At 59.5% G+C, this 19,369-nt stretch overlaps 1 protein-coding gene and 1 long non-coding RNA gene across 4 annotated transcripts in view; one reads left to right on the forward strand and one right to left on the reverse strand.

The window, feature by feature from the left end:
- Window positions 1–11,160, reverse strand: part of WNT3A (Wnt family member 3A) — a 41,931-nt gene extending 30,771 nt beyond the window's left edge. For all 3 annotated transcript variants that reach the window (XM_032335130.1, XM_032335132.1, XM_032335131.1), the window contains exon 1: window positions 10,900–11,160. In XM_032335130.1, coding sequence (XP_032191021.1) covers window positions 10,900–10,970 — 71 coding nt within the window. In that variant the 5' untranslated portion in view covers window positions 10,971–11,160. The remainder of the gene's footprint in view (window positions 1–10,899) is intronic.
- A 135-nt stretch (window positions 11,161–11,295) lies between these two features.
- On the forward strand, window positions 11,296–16,349 carry LOC116585833. The gene is made up of 3 exons (XR_004283780.1): window positions 11,296–11,355; window positions 11,883–12,017; window positions 15,196–16,349. It is a non-coding gene; the product is annotated as an uncharacterized LOC116585833 (long non-coding RNA).
- Window positions 16,350–19,369: the final 3,020 nt, after the last annotated feature.

Consider the following 19,369-nt stretch of genomic DNA (forward strand, 5'->3'; position numbering starts at 1 on the left):
TGGGGGGCAACTGGCCGCATCAACTCTCTGGGACCTGCTGTGACTCTGGCTGGAGCTCCTGCCGAGAGCCTGTACACACAGGGCAATCCCCCAGCCCCACTGTCCTTCAGAATGTCCAGAGCGCCCCGCCAGGTGAAAGGCCTTCACCCCCCAAGCTGCCCCTGTCATGGCCCCAGGAACTATGGCCTGATGCATGGGCCACATGTGGAAGGCTCTGCCCCCACCAGGCCAACACCAGGCATCTGCCTCCCCCATGAGGTCTTCCTGGAACTGAACCCTGCTAGCCTCTCCTCGGACATCCGCCCAGCACAGACCAATGCTGAGGACTCCTGGCCCAGTGCTCCAGGCAACACACTGACCCAGGCCGCGTACCCCCTCCCCACACTGCATGACCAGCTGTGACCTGGAACAGGTGGCAGGAGCAGTTGGAGCGACACCCCTCTAATGAATGCAGGGACCCAGGGGGAGGGTCCCTGAGAAGCGCTAGCTGGGTGGCCTAGTGAGGGCCAGCACTGGGCAGGGTCTGGAGGTGGTGGAGTTCGGGATCTTCTGCAGCTTCTATGGCCTTTCCAGATAAGAGTCCATGCCTGCCTCCCTCCAGGTGGCCTGGCTGGTCACTCGCCATACTCCTTTCTGCCTCCGACAGAGATAGGGCTGCCATGGCCGGTCCTGGAGGCCACACCAGGCCAGGGAGGTGACTATGGGGCCAGGCCAATGCAACTTCGAGCATCCAGAAGCCCCAGGACAGGGGCTTTGGGGGATGGCTGGTGGGGCGAGGCTGGGGCCAATGGTTCCAGTTTGCATGGGAGTATGATCTGGGTCACTCCCGTGAGCCTACCCCGGGCTGCTTGGTCTCCTCTACTCTGTGAGCCAAGAGGCCTCATTGGGGTCCTGCAACTTGGAACTCTCCTGGCGAGCCAGCCCGCATACTCAGGGGTGTGAGACTGGGAGATGCAAGGGTAGGTGGTTGGCTGTGGGATGACCGGGCAAGGAGAGGTGGGCCCACGGATGTTCCTGGCCAGGCCCTGTGTCTGGCGGCAGGACATTCCGGGATGGCGCAGGGTTGGGGGGGTCTCCTGTCCCGGCTTCCCGGGGGCCTGGCTCCTGGGGGGCTCCCTCCATGCCTCCCTCCTCTTGTCTCAGCCCCACTCCACCCCTGAGGGGACGGAGAGCTGACCTAGAAGGAAGTCCACGCGTGTGATCATTTCTCTCTTGGCTGACGGTGCTTGTTGACTTGTAGACTCAAAAGGATGGGAAAGAAAGATCACGTAGTCAGTGCAGAGGGGCTGGCTCCCTGGCTCCAGACTTGTCCTGGGCGGGGGCTGGCAGGGGTGCAGGTGAGCCCAGAGCCCCACACATGCAGCAGGGAGCGCAGAGCCCGGCTTGGGGGGCCCTCAGGGTCCAGGTCACAGCAGGGAAGAGCAGGCTGGTTTTCTTCGTGGCCCCAGCCATCCACCAGGTGGGGACTTTCAGGCTCCCAGCCCCTGTTCCCAGTGCTGAGTCAGCTCCTGTGTGCCCCGCACCCCAGCACCTCCACCTGGACGGCCCTCCTCCTGGGCAGGCCCCAGCTCGCCACCACCCCACCTCCTAGAGACAGCAGCCAGGCCGTCTCAGCTGTTCCTGTCCCCACCAACCCTGGCTGGGCTCTTCTCACACCCACTCCAGTCCCGATGCCTGACCCCCCAGCCCCATGAGTGGCTTCAGAGATGTTCCTGTGTCCCAGAGCCAGGTGCCCAAAGGGGCCTGGGTGCTGCAGATCCTGCCTGAGGAGAGAGGTGAGCCAGAGGCTAGGGGGCCAATGTTGTGGGCCAGAAGAGGTCGAGGGGGCTGGTCGGGACACTGGCTGTGGCTTGGCCTCAAAGGCACAACGGAGCCAGTAAAGAAAAATTACACAAAAAGTCCAGCTGGTGCTCACCAGCCTTACCGCGGGGATCACGGATAACATACACCTATCAGGTCATCACGACATGCACCTTCACATGCTGTCACGTGTCAACAAAGCCGGGGAAAATCCAAACTGTGCACTATTGCCCCACACCCCCAGGACCCAAATTCCTAAACAGAAGGTAGATACCCCAGCCCGACAGCACTGGGAAAACCACAGTCTGCGCTCCCTCCTCCCACATCCTTATGGGAGCAAGTGGGGGTCCTTGGGGAGAGGCCAGGCGCAGGACAGGATGTCAGGGAGGGGCTCCAAGCAGAGGGGCTGCGGCTGCAAGGGCCACCTCTGGGGGATGGTGATGCACAGGCCCATCCACGGGTTTTGACAGGGACGGGAGGCATGGAGGAAGGGAAGGGTGCCATTGCCCCTGTGTCCTGAGTGCTGACTGGGCTCCAGAGTCATGTGCCGAGGAAAGGACATCACCGTAGGGACGGTCCCTGGCCTACAGCAGGTACCACCCTACAATGTGAGCCCCACAGGCTGGGGACAGGTGGAGGGCAGACAAGACTTCCCTGGCCAAGCAGAACCATTGGAGGCCATGGGACCGACACAGACATGCAGCAAAGAGCCAAGGAGGGAGGGCACACCATGGCTACGCAGGGTCCCAGCCTGAGACGCCAGCTCTCTGCCTTCTGTGGGTGACTGCCCTTGGTCACCATTGCTCCAGCTGCTGCCCCGGGGGTGCCAACAAGGGCCATCTCTCCCTGTCCCGGGGGGCCCCCAGAGCACCAAGCCTGCTCAGGACCTTCCAGGAGGGGACATGTGGTGCTGAACCCTGGGAAGGAGGCCCCACCAGGCCTGGACTCTGCCTAGCCCCAGGATGTCAGGATGTCCAGGATGTCAGGATGTCTCCCTAGTCCAGGATGACAGGACATGCTTACAGACTGGAATCCGGGTCGCTGAATCCTATCACGCTACCACACGTGTGCCTTCCTAGCACGGCCCGTGCTGGGCGCACAAGTCAGAGACATGGGGGCCTGCTGGACCTGAGCTGCCCAGACGTGCGAGCACAGCCCACGGTGGGCGTGAGCCGCCGGAAACCCTCCAGCGCAGCCACTAGTCAGGCAGCCTAGACCCCATTCCGGCCACTACTGGCCCTCTTGGCCGCTGCCCCAGGGATGGGCCTCCCTGCTGGGCTGAGGGCCCAGCCCCTGACCCCACGGTCCCCTGCGGCCTCTGTGCGCCCCTCCTGTGCTCCTCCTGGGCCCGGGTAATGAGCCCCACCTGCCCCCACCGCTCCTCCCCTGACCCTACCCCACCCCGAGGCCCCGCCCTCCGACGCCACTCCTTCTGGCCTCCCCCAGCCCCCGTCCCACCCCTCCCCTGCCTCCCATCCCTCTCCTGCCCAACCTCCTTGTGGCGCGCCTCCCCCCGCCCCCGCGTTGCCCCCCTGTCCCCATGCCGTGTCCCCCCACCACTCCCCTCCGCTGTCTGCGGCCTGTCCCTTGTGCAGCTGGCGACTTCCCCGTCCAGGCTCCTGCCTCTGCCTACAATCTTCCCCGCCCTGCCCCGCTGTGTCACCTGTGTGGTTGTGGGCTCAGCTGGCCACTCCCTGACTGGCTCCAACCCACATGGCCTTGTGGATGGAGCCCTGGGACCTCCTGGACCAGGCATCTGGGCTCAGGTGAGGACACCTGGCTGGCGTTCTTGTTGTTCATAGAGCAGTGGTCTTGTTCTCCTTCTAGGGATACCACTCCTGTTGTGGGACCCCCCTCCTAACACTGTCGCTGTGGGGGTCAGGGTGCTGTACGCAACTCTAGGGCCACAAACGTGAGTCTGTGACAAGTCCCTGGTGTGTCCTGTGGCCAGCACCAGCAACCCCAAGCTCCACAAGTCTCCCAGGCCCCATATAGCCCCAGGTCCATTACTGATAGGTCTTGGGGGTCAGTGTGAGTGGGCGGCCTGCGCCTGCCCCTGGCCGGCTGCATTAGGACCCTTTGTGTCCCGTGACCCCACTGACACCCCCAGAGTCCCTCCAGAGGTGGCCGGAAGGGTGATGCTGTATGGGGGCTGCTCGCTCCCAGGCCCCATGGAGGCGGATGCAGAGCCTCCTGCCCTATACCGGCAGGGAGGTCACTGGACGGTGTCCCAGCGCGGACCAGGCCTCACAAACCCTTCGGAGCCCACACTGAGCTTGGGGTCAGTCCCGCCGGCGCCCCCTCTGCCTCACAGGCTTCCCAGGTGTCCCACGGTCCCAGAGAGGGATGGGAGGCCCTGGCTTTGGGCCACTCCCTCGAGGGGATGTGGGACTGGGGCTTGTAGCCATCATCCATCTGTCTGGGTCATGGTGAGGTCTGACCCTTCTCGATGGCTGTAGGGAGAGCATGGCAGGGGCCTGTAGTCCCTAGGGCGGGGGTCCTGCGGGTCTGGGGAAGCAGGCCCGCCCCACCCTTGCTGCACCCACTTCCTAACCCTGCACCTGGCGTGGTGACTCAGCCGGTGAGGAATCCAGTGCACTTCTCCACAGAGCAGAGTGCTGTCCCAGAAGGTGCTTGCACTGGCATCCTCCGCCCACGCTGGGCTGGACGCCTCGCCGGGCACCCCACAAGCCCAGAGCACACTAGCCCTCCAGACATACCCCCCCCCATCGCCCTCTGAGCCCCAGCCCCAGAGTCCCAGCCCAGAGAGACCCAAGAGTCCACACAGCAGGGTGGCCCACATCTGGAGCTGGGGCTGTGGTCTCGCCTGGGGCCTGGGAGAAGGCCCGACGTGCTGACCACTTGCAGCCGGGAGGCGAGGCAGGCAGGATCCACCTCTGTGCATGGCACTGCTGTCACCCCAGGATATGTGTGGGGGATGCAGGTCATCATCTTCCACCGGGAGCGTGCACATCCTCAGCCCGGAGAGTGGTCCCGACTCCAGCCCCAGCCTGTGGCTGCATCCATGTAAGCCACACCCGCCGCCTGCTGGTTCTAATGGTTTTCTCCCTCCCTGGGAGCACCCTGCAGGCGCAAGGTCAGGCACAGTGCCAGGCCATCTCACTCAAGGTGGAGTGGAGGTGCCGGCTGAAACATGCAAGGGAAGGAGGTGCCCAGGACCCAGGCTGGTAGCCATCATCACCGGGGCTTCACCGTGACTGTGCGGTGAAGGGCTGGAGGTGGCCCTCTGGCCTGGCTCCTGGGCACAGAGCCGCAGATGGAGGGGACACCTGGGCACTGTTCCCCCAGGTCTCAACAGGGCGGCTGGCTCTTAGGTGTCTGTGGACCTGGTTCAGTTTCCGTGGCAGCAATTCTCAGAAGGTGTGGGGCTCCCATGGGATGTGGGCACCGCTCTGCCCTCCCCGTGGCCACACCGGGGCTACTTCAGGCTGTTCTCACAGGAAGAGGGGTTCTGTGGGTAGAACCTTGGCTGGCAGGGGCAGGTGGGCAGGGGGCTGGGCCGAGGGCCTGCTCCACTTGGTGCCTGGCACCCACAGCCCTGCCAGCTGCCTGCTCTAGGCCCCAGAGAAGCTTGCCCCCTCTTCCTGTGTGTCCTCTTACTCCTAGGCCACGAGGTGCTACACCCATGGGGCAAGACCCTCATCTTGTCCTTCAGGGACACAGAGTGGGCACAGAGCTGCACGCAGGCCCCAGGGGAGCAGGGAGGTCAGGGTCCACCCACCTCCCGGGGTCTTGGCAGAAGAGGGCCCAGGCTGGTCCCCCTTGGGGACAAGGTCTGAGGTCTCACGGTGACATGGGGCTCCCGTCCCCAGACCGAAGCCCTGAGTGCGGGGCTGGCTGGTGGTCCTGTGGGTAGAGGGCTGCCCAGCAGGATGGGCGGACTCTGTCCTTCCAGACAGGGGCGGAGGGCTCCAGCAAGGGTGCCAACCTGCCTGCCCCCCACCCTCCCAGGGCTCTTTCTCTCTCCAGCCTCCGATGGGGGACCCATAGGGAGGGCCCGGGCCTCCAGGCTCCTACCCCTGGTGGCCTGAAACAACCCTCCTGGGATCTGGTGCACCCTGGGCCCCAGAGGGCATGTGCTGCCCCCCCCACAGCCCCCTTACGCCTGTGCTGCCCCACCGGCTGAGCTGGGATTACTGACACATACTTCAAGCGAGTCCTGGCAGGTGGGCAGAGGCTCCTGTGCCCGCGGCCATGCATTTGCCCGGTTCCCTGGGCGGCAGCGGCACGTTTCGTTTGGGAAGGAATGTGGACGCGCCAAAGCGTGAGACACCTCCAGGGTGTCAGCTGGGGAGGCTGGGAGGGAAACCAAGGCTCTGCTGCCCCACGTGTCATGGGGACCTGGCCCCGGACCGGGGAGCTCAGCCCGGGGAGCAGGCATGCTCCGCTGTGTCCTCCTGTCCCTCCTGCCAGGCTCTGTGTTTCACAGGAGAGACACCATCATTCATTCCTCACTCACTCCTTCCTCACTCATTCCTTTGCTGGGGGCGGGGTCTTCCTGAGCAGCTGCAGGGCTGACAGGAGGACCAGGGGTCTGACAGACCCCTCATGGGATGTAGGCACCAGCCTCCTCCTGGCTCTGCAAAGGAAGGGTCAGGGCCTGGGGCCTCTGCAGCCTGTGCCTTCTTGGGGCTCCACTTCTGCCTCCGGCCATGACGGGGTACTCACCACCTCTCAGCACCATGTGGGTTTCCTGTCACCCTCAGGAACCCGACCCAGAGCCCACATCTGCCTCCCGAGTCTTCTCGGTCCTTCTACTGAGCTTACAAGGGGCAGATGCAAACTCTCCATGTGGCCAGCCCGTGGAGGGTTGGTGGTCTGCGGGGAGGTCCCTGCTCAGGCCGGCTGGCTGACGTAAAGGTGTGTCTTGACCTCACAACATGGGTTTCGGGGTTTATAGGTTCCCAATCCAGTATGACAAAGTATGTAAAGAGGTTACACGACAAAACACAGAACACCACGTCACACCCAAGCGTCCCCTGTCTTCTGCTTCTATTCCTATTTCTTCATGGACAGCGGTCCCAGGACGGCTCTGCTTTCCCATGCTGGGACTGGGACAGGGCACCTGCCGCAGTGCAGGCCTAGTCTGCACGCAGGACCCACCATAGGAAGTGTGGCTTTATAGCCCTTTGCTAAGGGAGACTGTTTCTTCCCCGATTGTGTTAGCTGCCTGGTCCTCCCGCCTGCCACAAAGGACTCTAGCAGGGTTGTGCAGATGCCACAGAAAATCATCTTACGAATGAGCGAGTCCAGTGAGAAGCAGGGACCCAGGGGGCTGGGAGACATAGTCTTGAGAGTGTGGGCAGCCAGGCCAGGGGGACCCGGAGGGTTGGGGGAGACAGGTGCGCTGTGATCTGGAGGGACAAAGATGAAGCCTGCCTGCCTGGTGGTTCTGGGAAGCCGGTGTTCTGACCATGTCCCTGATACAAGAGTGGCCATGGGTTGCTCTGTGGGGGGACGTGGCTGCTAGCATCCGGAGCTCTGTCAGCACCAGAAGGGTCACCTGCAGTCTGAAGTCCTCTGGTCCTGTGACCTAACTGCTGTCCCCACCAGCCTCTGGGATGCAGAGAGACACAGGGAGACAGAGACATGGAGACAGAGACAGACACAGACAGGCAGGCAGAGGGAGCGGGGCTGCCCTGAGGAGGGGCATAGGGGTGCAGACTCACTGAGGGCAGGGCAGCTGGGCAGGGGTGGGGTGGGGAGTCTCATGCATGGGCCCCTGCTCTCTGAGAAGATCAGGTCAGAGTCACCTGACACAGGTAAGCCCTCATCGCAGCAGCTCTCCCTTCCCCCTCGCCCCCTTGGGGCTGGGGCCACAAGGGCACACCCCCACCCCGAGAACTCGAGGTGCACCTGCACCCCACAAACAGTGGGGGGCAGTGGGGTGGCATGGTTTGGGGGAGGGCCAGGCAGAGAGGAGGTTCTGGGAGGTGGGAGCAAGTAGGGCCTGGGGCCAGGCCCTGTCTCTTAGCTGGGAGTCCTCTACTAGTGAGGACCTATGCAGAAGGTGGTAGGGAGGGCAAGAACAGGAAGCAGTGCATGGGGAGCACGGCCCAGGCTGCGGATCTGACCTGGGGTGACCTTGCAGGGGTAGGTCTTGGGTCAGCCCAGGCAACATCTACACTCTGTGCTGGGGAGCCTGGAGTCCGGCTGCGACTGGCAAGGGGACAGGCAGCTTTAAGTCCAGAGCAGTGAGGGTGGACTTACACTCTGGACAGTGTAAGTCCAGAGCAGCAGAGGAGACGAGGGCCAGAAGGGGCAGGAAAAGGTGGGAATGGGGCAGAGCTGCCGGGTGGGGGGATCAAGGGGGGTGGGCAGGACAGAAGCCAGCTTGGCCTGCAGGGCCCAGGCAAGGCCCAGGGGGTTACTAGGTGCTCTCAGTCCAGACTCAGACACAGGAGGGGCTCAGACCATGCTACAGGAGCCCTGGAGCCTACTGGGTTCTGTTCCCAGTGCTCAGTGTGTCCCCTTGACCCTGCTGCCATCCTGTGTTCCCAGGGGCCTTCCTGCGTGGCCTGCTTTCCTGGGGGACAGGGGAGGGACCCACCACATGCCTATCTGTGGCCTCTCTGGTCCCTTCTCTGGGGACCCCCTCATCTGCTGCAGGAGGGGGCCCCAAGTTTCACTGTCTACACAGGGGTCTTGGGACTGTGTGTATGTCTCTCTGAGGCTTGGCTGGGACCTGCCCTGGCAGGGCGAGGGACGTTTCCCTAGGCAAAGGGAGCGGGGAGCAGGGGAGCAGGGGAGCGGGTGGCCCTTGGAATTCCCGACGGGCAGCTGCCAGCAGCGCCAACCCCTCCCCCTGCCCCCTCCCACTGGGAGACACACCAACTTCAAGAGCCTAATTACTCCCGATTTGGGCTGTTTCCTCACTGTTGCCAGCAGCGCTCCCGCAGGTGAAAAGGCCCCCGTTACTTTCACTTTTATATGCAAGGTGTGGGGAGAAGGCCCCCCCCAGCTTTGTCTGGGGGAGGGAGGATGAAACAGAACAGCCAATTAGGGAGGCTGGGTGTGAAGGTGAGAAGTTATAAAGAGAGGGTCCCTGGCCCCAAGGGGGAAAGGGAGGGCAGTGGAAGGAGGAGCAGCGGTGGGAGGCTCCGCCAGGTAGGGCTTGAGGATGGAGAGGCCTTCCCCTGCTAGGAAACAGGCTTCTCTGTGAGCCCTCCTGTGTACTCTGCCTGCATGAGCTGTGGGGGGACATGGCTCCTTTCCATCCAGCTGGTCTGCGGCACGGAGGAGGACAAACCGCCCTCCCCAGTGGGCCCTGAGGTCCTGTCTGCTAGACACCGTTCCCGAAGGAAACAGAATCACTGAGTGGGGGTTCCATGGCACCCCTTCTCCATGGAGCCAAGGGGCTGCTCTAGACTCTTACTTGGGTGGATTGCAGAGCCGAAGGGCCCTTCCCAACGGACCTGGAAAACGAGGAGTTACCTCCGAGCATGTGCGGGTCCGTTCACAGGGACACAAGTGGCCCAGGTGCATACCTGTGTGTGTCGGGGGAGGTCAAGGCCAGGGAGCTTCAGGGCCAACAGGACAGAGATCCCGAGGTCTGGCGTTGCCAGGAGGCTGGGGGCAGGGCCCTTCCTTTCGGGAGCAGCGCGGGGGCGAAGGGCGCTTCCTCTTGCGCCCAGGAACGCGGCGGCGGCGGGTTCTAATTAGAAGCCTGCGCGGAAGCCGGCGGCCGCTGCGCTCTCTCGGACATGCCTCCCGGCTCCCCGCGACCGGCCGGGCGGGCGTCAGTGTCCTCGCGGCCGCAGGCACTGGGGCCCTGCCCGCGCCCCAAGGCGACAGGGCGCTGCAGGTGCGGCGCGCGCCGGTCCGGGCGGCCGGGGTCCCCGAGCTGCGGCCCAACCGCCTCTCCAGGTCCCTGGACCAGCCCCGGCCTCCCCTCCCTCCCCGCCCCGCCTGGCTGCGCCTGGACCTGCGTCCCCACCCGGGCGCCCATGCTCCTGAACCATGTCGACGAGAAAAATTATTATCGGATTAGATGTACTTCAGCTCGCTCGGTTCTCCCCCCCTTCCCCTCGGCGTAATTATTATGATTCCGGGCAAGCCGTCGGAGAAGGTTCCTGTGTGTGCGTGTACGCGCGCGCGCCCCCGCAAGCATGTGTGTGGGGAGTCTGCTCTCCGACTCCGGGTCTTCTGGCTGCACCGCACCCCCCCCCCCCCCCGCTATGTTGGTCAGATCGTGGGCTTCTCAGAGCGCAACCCCGCACACCGACTCCCCCGCTTCCCCCCCCACCGTCCCCCAGCCGGGTGACCTTCGCCGGTGGGGGCTCGGTCACATTAGACACCCTGACTGCCCCCCACTCTCCCAGCCCCCTGATATTTGTGTAGTGGCCCCGCGGGCGCCTCCCTTCGATTTATCTGCGTTCCCATCGTCAGATTTCCAAGGGTCTCACTGAAGCGGGCCTCCTCTGCGGAGAGGAGGCAGCCCCCATTCTTCTCAAACGTGGGCCTCACCCAAGAACCTTCGAACTGGATGCCTTGTCTCTGTTCCGCGGCAGCCCCCCTTTGCCTCCCGCTGCAGAGAGGGGCCTCGGAGAGGGCTCCCCCGACACCCACCCACACGAAGTCAGCCTGAGAGGCGGCAGGGACTTGGGGCGGCGGGTCCCGCTGTCCTTACATAACTGCGCTGCCCCAAGCTGTTTGGTCTTGTCTCACCGACTTTGTTTTAAGGTGTGCGTGTGCGTAACATACGGTACTCAAGGAACGTCTCCCTCTCCCCCGAGCTGCACCCGCTGGCCCTCCCCCGCGTCCTTTGGCCCTAGGCACCCTGGCCCTTGGTGCCATCTGTGCGTACCCTGTTCCTACCTCTCCCCAGCCGCTGCGCCCCTTCAGACGCCGGGGGGAACCTCTAGGCCCGGGACACCAATGTCCCCGGAAGCTCCGACACCCGCGTCCCAGCCCTGGCCCCAACAGGTCGAAAGTGGCCGCCAAGGAAAACAGCCTGCCCGCGCCCCCGGAGCCGAAGGGGCAGGGCGCGGGCTCCGGGCCACCGTGGGGCCCTGCCCGAGGGGACGGAGGCTGGGGGCCTCTCGGAGCGAGACCAAGGCGAACGCGAGGGAGACTCACCACCAGATCGGGTAGCTGCCCAGCGCCTGCTCCAGGCCGTAGAGGAATAAGAAGTATCCGAGCAGGGCCATCGCCGGGCGGGAGAGCGCCGAGGGCCGGGAGTCCGCCCCGAGAGCACGGACGCCGGGGCGGGCCGGGCCCTGGGAGTGGGCAGGCGGCGGCGCTGGGCCCTCCTGCAGCCGCGAGGTGCGCGGGGTGCGCGGGTGTGCGCCGGTGCGCGGGCTCCGAGGGCGGCGCTGCGCCAGGTGGGCCGGCGGCCGCGCGGCGGGCCGGGGCCCGGGGCGGCGCGGGCCGGCGGGGGCGGGGCAGCGCCGCGGGGGGCGCCCGCCGGGGCTAGGGCCAGGGCCGGGCCGGGGCGGGGCGGGCCGGGGACGGGCGGGGCCCTGGAGCTGGGGAGGCGGCGGCTGCGGCGGCAGCCGCGGCGCCTGCCCCTCTCGTGGCTGCGGGGCGCACGGGGTGCGCAAGGATGCGCCCGCTCTAACGGCCGCACTGTGCCAGATGAGCTGCTGCTTGGGCGGCTGTGGGGCGGGGGTGCGCGGCTTGGGCAGCGTGGTCCTCAGGCGCCCCCTCCGAGGTCCAGGGCCGCGCTGCCCCGAACTCCTGGACCGCGCGGCGGTGTGGAACCCCGCGCGCCCTGCGCTCGCCGTGGGAAGCAAGGTCCCGCTCTCGCTCCCGCGGCTGCTCTGTTCTGCGCTCGTTCTCTTGCTCGCACCGCGGCAGGGCTGCTCTCCCTTTCTTCCATCTCTTTGCCTGGGAGGTCCGCTCGTCTGGGGCCAATCCCTCGAGTCGCTGCTCGCTGGTCCGCTGGGAACCGAGCTGTCCGATCCGCTCCTCTGCGGAGCGCGGCGGTGGTGGAGGCGGCCTGCGGTGCGGACTGTGGCTGGGTGGGCGGCTAGGCTGCGGCCGCTTACCTGAAGGTAAGGGTGTGGACTGTCTGGAGAGCAGGTGTGGACGCCTCCACTTTCTCCCGCACACCCCTCCAGGAAAGATGGGCCCCAGTCCCTGGCGCTTCCTAGCCAAGGCGGTGCAGCCTGCATCCCTCGCTCTGGCACCTCCAGCCTCCGGGTATGCCCAGCGCCGCTAGTCTCTTCATCCAGAAGGGATTTCTGACCGTTTAGGTAAGCCATATGATTTAGTCGATAGGGAAAGGGCAGACCCGAGAGGGAAGGTGACTTATCCAAAGTCTCAAGGAGCAGCTAGCCAGTACCCACCCTGGGGTCCACCTTGAAGCCCTGCTTGCACCTTCTGGGGGTGGGCGAGTGGGACACCAAGGGAGTTTGACTGGGGAAAGGAAGACCAAACCCTGAAATCTCCCCAGCTTCCCTATGGCACATGACAACAGGTGAGAGATTCTGTGCCTGCCTTGACGGCGGTGGGAGAACAGTCAGTCTCAATGGTGCCTTGTGATAACCACAGCAGGAATTCATGACGTGGTTTCGGAGTTGAGGGAGCAGAGCTGCAGCTAGAAATCCCAACTCCGGGTTCTTCTCTAATATCTCTTGTCTTGTGGACCACCTGCTCCCTCCACGGGTCCCCTTCAGCCAGGCATCGCTACCTCGTCTGCAGTGTGAGGGGACCCATGGAGAAGCCGTGAGGTAGACATGTGACCCCTTCTCTGGGCAGGGGTGGCGAGCCTTCAGGCTTGGTGCTGAGAACCAGAGGCAGATCGCACCCATGGCATGCCACCCCTGCCTGCTGTGGTTTCCCTGTCTGCCAAGGGAGTCAGCCTCAGGGGTGGGTGACCCATCAGGATCTCTTCCTGGACCGGGAGCAAGAGCTCTTCCCTTTAAAGGAAACTTTCCTCCACACCTCCTTGGGATCCAGTTAAGTCTATGCATGCCCAGACCCTCTGCCCACCCCCCTTCCCCAGTCCCCACAAGCCCCCCACCTGCATCGGGAAGGAGGGAAGTTTCTGGAATGAAGTGGGGTGGGCTGGTGGAGGGCTGGCTCATCCTCCTCTGGGCTTCCCCTCTCTCTCTCAGCAAAAATCCCACCCAATTATCGCATTACCAGGGCCCTGGGCTGTGTGTGTGTGTGGGGGGGGGTGAGCTGAGGCAGCAGGCTCCCACCCCCTCCACCCCAGCTGTGGGGCCAGGGGTTAGGGCCTTTCTGGGAAGCCCCAGAGGCTGGTGGCTCTGTGCACACAAAGGGGCTAGCTACCCAGCCAGCTGGGCTCTGCACAGAACGGAGTCAGTGGGCACAGTCTTCTCATCTGCCAGGAGCCTTGGGGCTCCCTCTGCTTCTGTCTCTGCTGCACAGGGGATGGGGGGGAGGGATTGAGCTAGGCAGCCCCCTGTGCTGCAGGGGGAGAGAGAGGGGGAGAGTTCCCTGAGGATGTGCATCTCAGCACGTCTTTGTGGTGGTCCTGGGCTGAGAGCTTCCAGAGCCCTTCCTTCCCCTGCTGTGGTCTTGGTGAGAGTCTTGGCCCCTCTCTTTGAATGCAGAGACGAGGGGAGCAGGACTTTGGAGGGAAGGCTGGCCTGCAGGGGCATCCTGGGTCCAGATGGCAGTGACTACCGGCCCTCCAGGGATCCTGGGAAGCTGACATAGAGGGGGAATGGGGTCCTGCCCTATTTTTTGGGCGTCGTCAAAACCCAGGAGTCTGTTTCCCCTGGTTTCTGAGACCCCAGAAGCATGGGGTTGGGGTGCTGTTCTTTCCGGGCTCCTACTTTTCAGCTGGAAATTCTGCCTCCTCGCATGAAGGTAGAGGGCAGCCTCGAGCGTGTCTTTGCTCGGTGCCCCTGTTCCTCGTTGCCTTCTGGGGCCTGGCTCCCTTGTGCCTGGCAGCGCCCCCTGCTGTCATGCAGGGCAAGCTTCCTTGGCAGACTGCAAAGCAGGTCTGCCAAAAGTACTCCCCGTTTATGGATGATCTGGAGGGAAGGGACCCACAGGGAGCTCCCAGAGGCCCCAGAACATGTCCCGGAGGGAAGAAGGGACAGGTCCAGGAGGTCTGGGAGGCCCGATGGGAGGGCAGTTTGCTTGTGAGGTAGTGAGTTCCCTGTCGGTGTCAGGTACTCATGGGCTCGTCCTTCCTGTCCTGGGGAGCAGGCTCCAGGACTTCAGACCCCTTCCAATCTATTCAGTTGCTTCCTGGCAGGGGAAAGACTGGGCAGCCTGTAGGGTTGTGAGCTCAGAGGGGCTGCAGGCAGGGCAGGAGGAGGGCCTGGGGTCCTGTTCTATCCAGGGATTGCTCAAGGACAGCTGCTTTTCACAGTGGGGGACTGGGCCTCAGAGCCAGACCTTCTGTCCATCGCCAGCTTCCACAGAGCCCAGGCCCAGAGGAACACCTCACCGCTGGGCTTAGCAATCGACTCAGGCCACACAACAAATGTGGTCATCAGCAAGTCTTTGAAAAAGTCTGATTTGTAATTAATTCTCCTGTCACTTCAGGAGCACCTCTGGGGTGTCACTGCTGGGGATCATGGGTGTCTGTCCCGCAGATGACACGAACTGCTGTGTCGGGAGAACAGGAAAGATCCCTTAGCGCCTGGGGATTTGCTGGTGCACCCCAGGGTGCCTTGGCACACTGTTTGGGAACCATGGCTCTAAGGACTGTGGTGGGGGCTGGATGAGATTGAGGTCTGCCGTCCCTGCTGGCCAGGACGGGGATGGGAGTCCCTGTGGGTTACGTGTGCCACAAGTCCCTCCAGATCTGAGTGGGGGGCAGAGAGGGTGTGCATGGGGTGTTTTCCCCGGGGAGCATGCAGGATCCGTGTGGTTTGTCTCTGTGTGCTGGAGTTCTCTGGGATAGGGAGCTCACAGGTGTTGGGGGCAGTCTATCCATCTATCCATCTCAAGCTCTCCCCCACAGTGGGGTCTCCCCCAACCCCCGGCCCAGGCTAGAGCTCTGGATCGGCCCTCCATGCATGGAGGAACCTGGTGCAGGGTGGGGATAGGGAGCCAGGGGTGTCTGGACCCCTCCTCCAGGGTCTCCATGCCCTTCTGCTGGGGGATCATCAGCCACACAGCCTGTCCTATGGGAGGCTGCCATCAAAGGCCTGGAGAATGAACACCCCCCACCACCCAGACTCCTGTGTGAATTCTGGGGCGTGCAGCCCTTGCTCATGTGGCTCCCCGACCTCCTGCCCTGGCTCCAGTTAGGGCATGGCCACCTAGCAGGTGTGGCAGACCCCATGCCCTTCGCAGCTTCTTGAGCCCATTGCCGCAGGTCAGTCGAATGGACAGAAGTGGGCTGGTGATGTGGGAATTTGGGGGGGAAAGGGTGGAACCCCAGAATCATGGAGGGGGCACCAAGTTCTAGCTCTCCAAGTAAGAAGCTGTGCATTGTCCATGAAGGAGCAAGCTGACGTCACCCAACCACAGAGTCATGGGACCCAGAGCAGCTGGGAAGAAGAGCCACTGGGTCTTGGCATCGTCTGATTCCTGACAAAGGAAGCCACGGATGGAGAGTCTTAGAACCATAAAGAAACAGAATGTGGGGGTAAACAGAAGCACTGTGGAGTTCTATCATCCTGTACCCACCACCACAGGGACAGTAAATTAGCTGTTCTGGAGTTTTGGCCTCCCATGGGGAGGCACTCACTCACCTGTAAAATGACTTTGGTAGCCCAGCCTTTCTGCCTATCATGCCGAATGTGACAGCTGTGATTCTGGGCCAACGGTGCCACCACGTGGAGAGGCTGAGGGAGGTGTTGTGGATGAGGCCTCAGGGGTCACTTCTAAGTCTCCCACCTGAAGGTGTCTGGGGTCAGCTGTGGGTAGAGCATGCCCAGCCCCTTGTCAGACCTCAGCTTGCCTTCCCCCAAGTGCAATGACTCCTCCTGGAACAGTGGTCTCTACAGCCCTGGCCAGTCTGCATTAGGTGCAGAGGGCAACCTGCTTGATCCCGAGATGACTCAAGATGTTGGTATCACTACCCTCAGGGCGTGAATCACAGCTCAGGCCCCTCAGGGGCCAAGATTGAGGTTAATGGGGTGGGTGTTCAGAGCGTCCAGTTAGGATATGGCCTGGGTGGTGGCGTCCTTCCTGCACTGCCCATGACCTGCCCACAATCTCCAACTCCTTCCACACCAAGAACCTCACTCCTTCTGTGCACCCCCATTGCCACCTGTGGGCTCCATCAGTGAAGGCAGAGGAAGCATGCATCCCTCGTCACCCCTCCCCAGACTGAAGAAATGGGGTGTCAGCTCCCCACATCTCCTGCCAGCTTCCCTCCTGCCCAGGAGGACAGTGTTTCCACCACGCCGCTGGGCCAGGAAAGCATGTGTTCTCATGGTCAGGTCTCATGGTCAGGAAAGCATGTGTTCTCATGTCCCAACTCAGTTGGCATCCCCTGTCTCTGAATCCTCCACTGCTCTACAGTCCAGTTCCTTCCTCATAGTCTAGAGGCTAGGTGTTACTTTAAATGGACTTAGTTCTTCTCATTTCCAGTTCCATTACTTGTTGATGCTATGAAGAAATACCTTGATTTTAGCACATTGAATATGTATCGTCCCTAAACTCGCTTTTTAGTTCTAGTGTTGTTTTCTTTCCCTTTTTTTTTTTCATAAATTCTGTAGGATTTTTCTACACAGACATGGTGAGTAGAGACTCTTTTACATTTCACTTTCAATTCTGATACTTTTCATTTCTTTTTCTTGCCTTATTACATTAGCTAGAAATGCCAGGACAATGGTGAATAATAGTGGCGAGAGTCAATAACATGGTTTTCTTCTTGGTTTGGAGGCACCAGCATGTGCTGTTTCATTTAGTATTATGTCAGTGGCAGGTTTTCCATAGATGTCCTTTATCAGGTTGAGGAAGTTCTCTTGTGTTCCTAATGAGCTGAGTTTTTATCCAAATGTCAGAATTTTCCACTGATTTTCTTCGTCTATTGAGACAATTGATGGTTTTTATTTTTTTAGTCTGTTAATATATCTAATTGTACTAACTGATTGTCAAAATATCAAACCAAACTTGCATTCCTGGGATACATCCCATTTCGTCATGAAGCACTGTAATCCATTGGATATGCTAAAACTTGGTTAAGAACTTTTGCATCTACGTTCATGAGGAATATTGGTTTGCTATTTTCTCTTCTTATAATATCTGTCTGCTTTTGGCATCAGGATAATTCTGGCTACATGGACCCCTTAGGAACATTACAACCTCTTTAATGTTCTAGAAGAGAATTGTTAGTATTTTTCCTGAATGATTAGTAGAACATGGGCCGATCAGCCCTCAGGGATGACTTGAGGGAGCACACTGCAGATCTTAGGAATGCCGTCCATGTAGTTCTGTCCTCTCTGCTGCTCTGTCTTGTGAGTTCCAGCCAACCTGGATTCCTAGACTCCCAATGCTGTCTCCCTAGTTCCAGGAAGGCTGAAGCTCCTTCTGTGTCCTCTTCCCTATCGCAGTGGGGACTCTCCCCAGTTGGCCTGGCAATTGTAGGGCTCACCTTGCTTGTTTTCCCTCTTTTAGGGATCACTGTCCTGCATTGTTTGACCCTTACTCTCTGTGGTTTCATCTATTTTGCCGGTTCCTTTTTTGTTCTTTGTTGTTGTTTTATATAAGAAGGTAAATCTATTCCCTATTACTCTGCCTTGGAAGGAAGCAAAATTCTCGATGTCAGTATTGATTTTAGTTCTGCCAGTGGATGTGAAGTGGTATCATTTTGGTTTTCAGTTGCACTTTTTCTAATGACACTTGTGTATTTTCTTACTTTGAAGTATCCATTTGAGTGTTTTACATATTGTTTTATTGAGATTTTTACCTATTTTTTTTATTTGTAGGAGTTCTTTATACATCCTGGATGCCAGTCCTCTGTGTGTGTGAGTGAGTGTGTGTGTTTTCATGAAATCTTACCACAGGTATAGAACCACCACTATAATCTTATGAAACTACTCCATCACCTTAAAAAACTCCCTATGTGGCTCCATCACTGATGTGTTCTCCATTCTCAATAATGTCATTTTTTAAAAAAGATTTTTTTTAATTTATTTGAGAGAGAGAGATGAGAGAGAGTGAGCATGAGAGGGGGAAGGTGAGAGGAAGAATCAGACCCCATACTGAGCAGGGAGCCCAATGAGGGACTCAATCCTGGGAGTCAGCAGCATGACTTCATGCTGAAGGCAGATACTCAACCAACTGAGCCTCCCAGGCATCCCCATTCTCAATAATGTCCTGTTAAGAACATCAGTAAGCAGAGTCATGTGGTATGTGACCCTTTCAGGCTGTCTTCTGTCCTGCAGCACAAGGCCTTTGAGCTTCATTCACATTATTGGATTTATCAGTAGTTCATTCCCTTTTGTTGCAGAAAATATTCCACCATATGGAAGCACCATGTTTGTTTACCCATTACCTAGTTTGCTTACCTGTTGAAGGAATTTGGGGTTTTACCTGTTTGGCAGTCATAAATAGAGCTGCTATAAACTTTACTGTACATGATTTCTGTGTGAACAAAAGTGTTTTTTTTCTCCCAGGAATAAATATCTAGGAGTGGGATTAAGTGTTTCTTTAACTTTCCAAAGTCTGCTAAACCATTTCCCAGAGTGGCTGCGCCGTTTTGCACTCCCACCAGCACATATGAGTTCCAGTTGCTCTACATTCTTGTCAACACCTTGCATTTCATTGTCAGGGTTTGCTTGTTTTTATTCTTCACTGTTTTAATAGATGTGTGGTCATCATTCCTTGTGGTCTTCATGTCCATTTCCCAATGGTTAATGCTGGTGAGCATCTTTTCATGGACCAATTTCCCTTCTGGGTATCCTCTTTGGTGATGTATCTTTTCAAATCTCTTACTCATTAAAAACACTTTTTATTTAAAAATAAACATAGATTGGGGTGCCTGAGTGGGTCAGTCTGTTAAATGTCAAACATTTGGTTTCAGCTCAGACCCTGATCTCAGGGTTTTGGGATTGAGCCCTGCATCAGGCTCCTCACTCAGTGGGAAGTCTGCTTTCACTCTCTCGATCCCTCTGCCCCTCCCCCACGCATGCGTATGTGCACACACACCCGCACACACACAAGCACGTGCACACACACACACACACACACACACAGTCTCTTTCAAATAAATAAATAACTCTTTAAAAGTAAATGAGTAAAAAAATAACCATAGATCCACAAAAAATAGTACATGAGGTTTCCCCATGCCCTTCATTTACTTTCTTTCCATGGCTACATTTTACATAATTAGAACACTGTGTCAAAATCAGGGAATTGCCATTGGTATGATGTCTGTTAGCTTTTCTCATTTCATCACCACCATCACAACCAAGATATGGACCTCATCCACCACCACAAAGCTCCTCTTCAGGTTACTCATTTATAGACCCACCCAGCCCTCCCCTCAAATCCCTACTCTGGCACCACAAGTCTGTTTTTCATCTCTATAATTTTGTCATTTCACAAAATGCGCACGTAGAATCATATGGCATGTGGCTCATTCAGATTAGCTTTTCCACTCAGCATAATATTCTTGAGATCCATTAAAGCTGTTGTGTGAATCAATAGTTGGTTTTTTTTTTTT

Source organism: Mustela erminea, chromosome 3 (assembly GCF_009829155.1).
Source record: "Mustela erminea isolate mMusErm1 chromosome 3, mMusErm1.Pri, whole genome shotgun sequence".
NCBI classification, from domain to species: domain Eukaryota; kingdom Metazoa; phylum Chordata; class Mammalia; order Carnivora; family Mustelidae; genus Mustela; species Mustela erminea.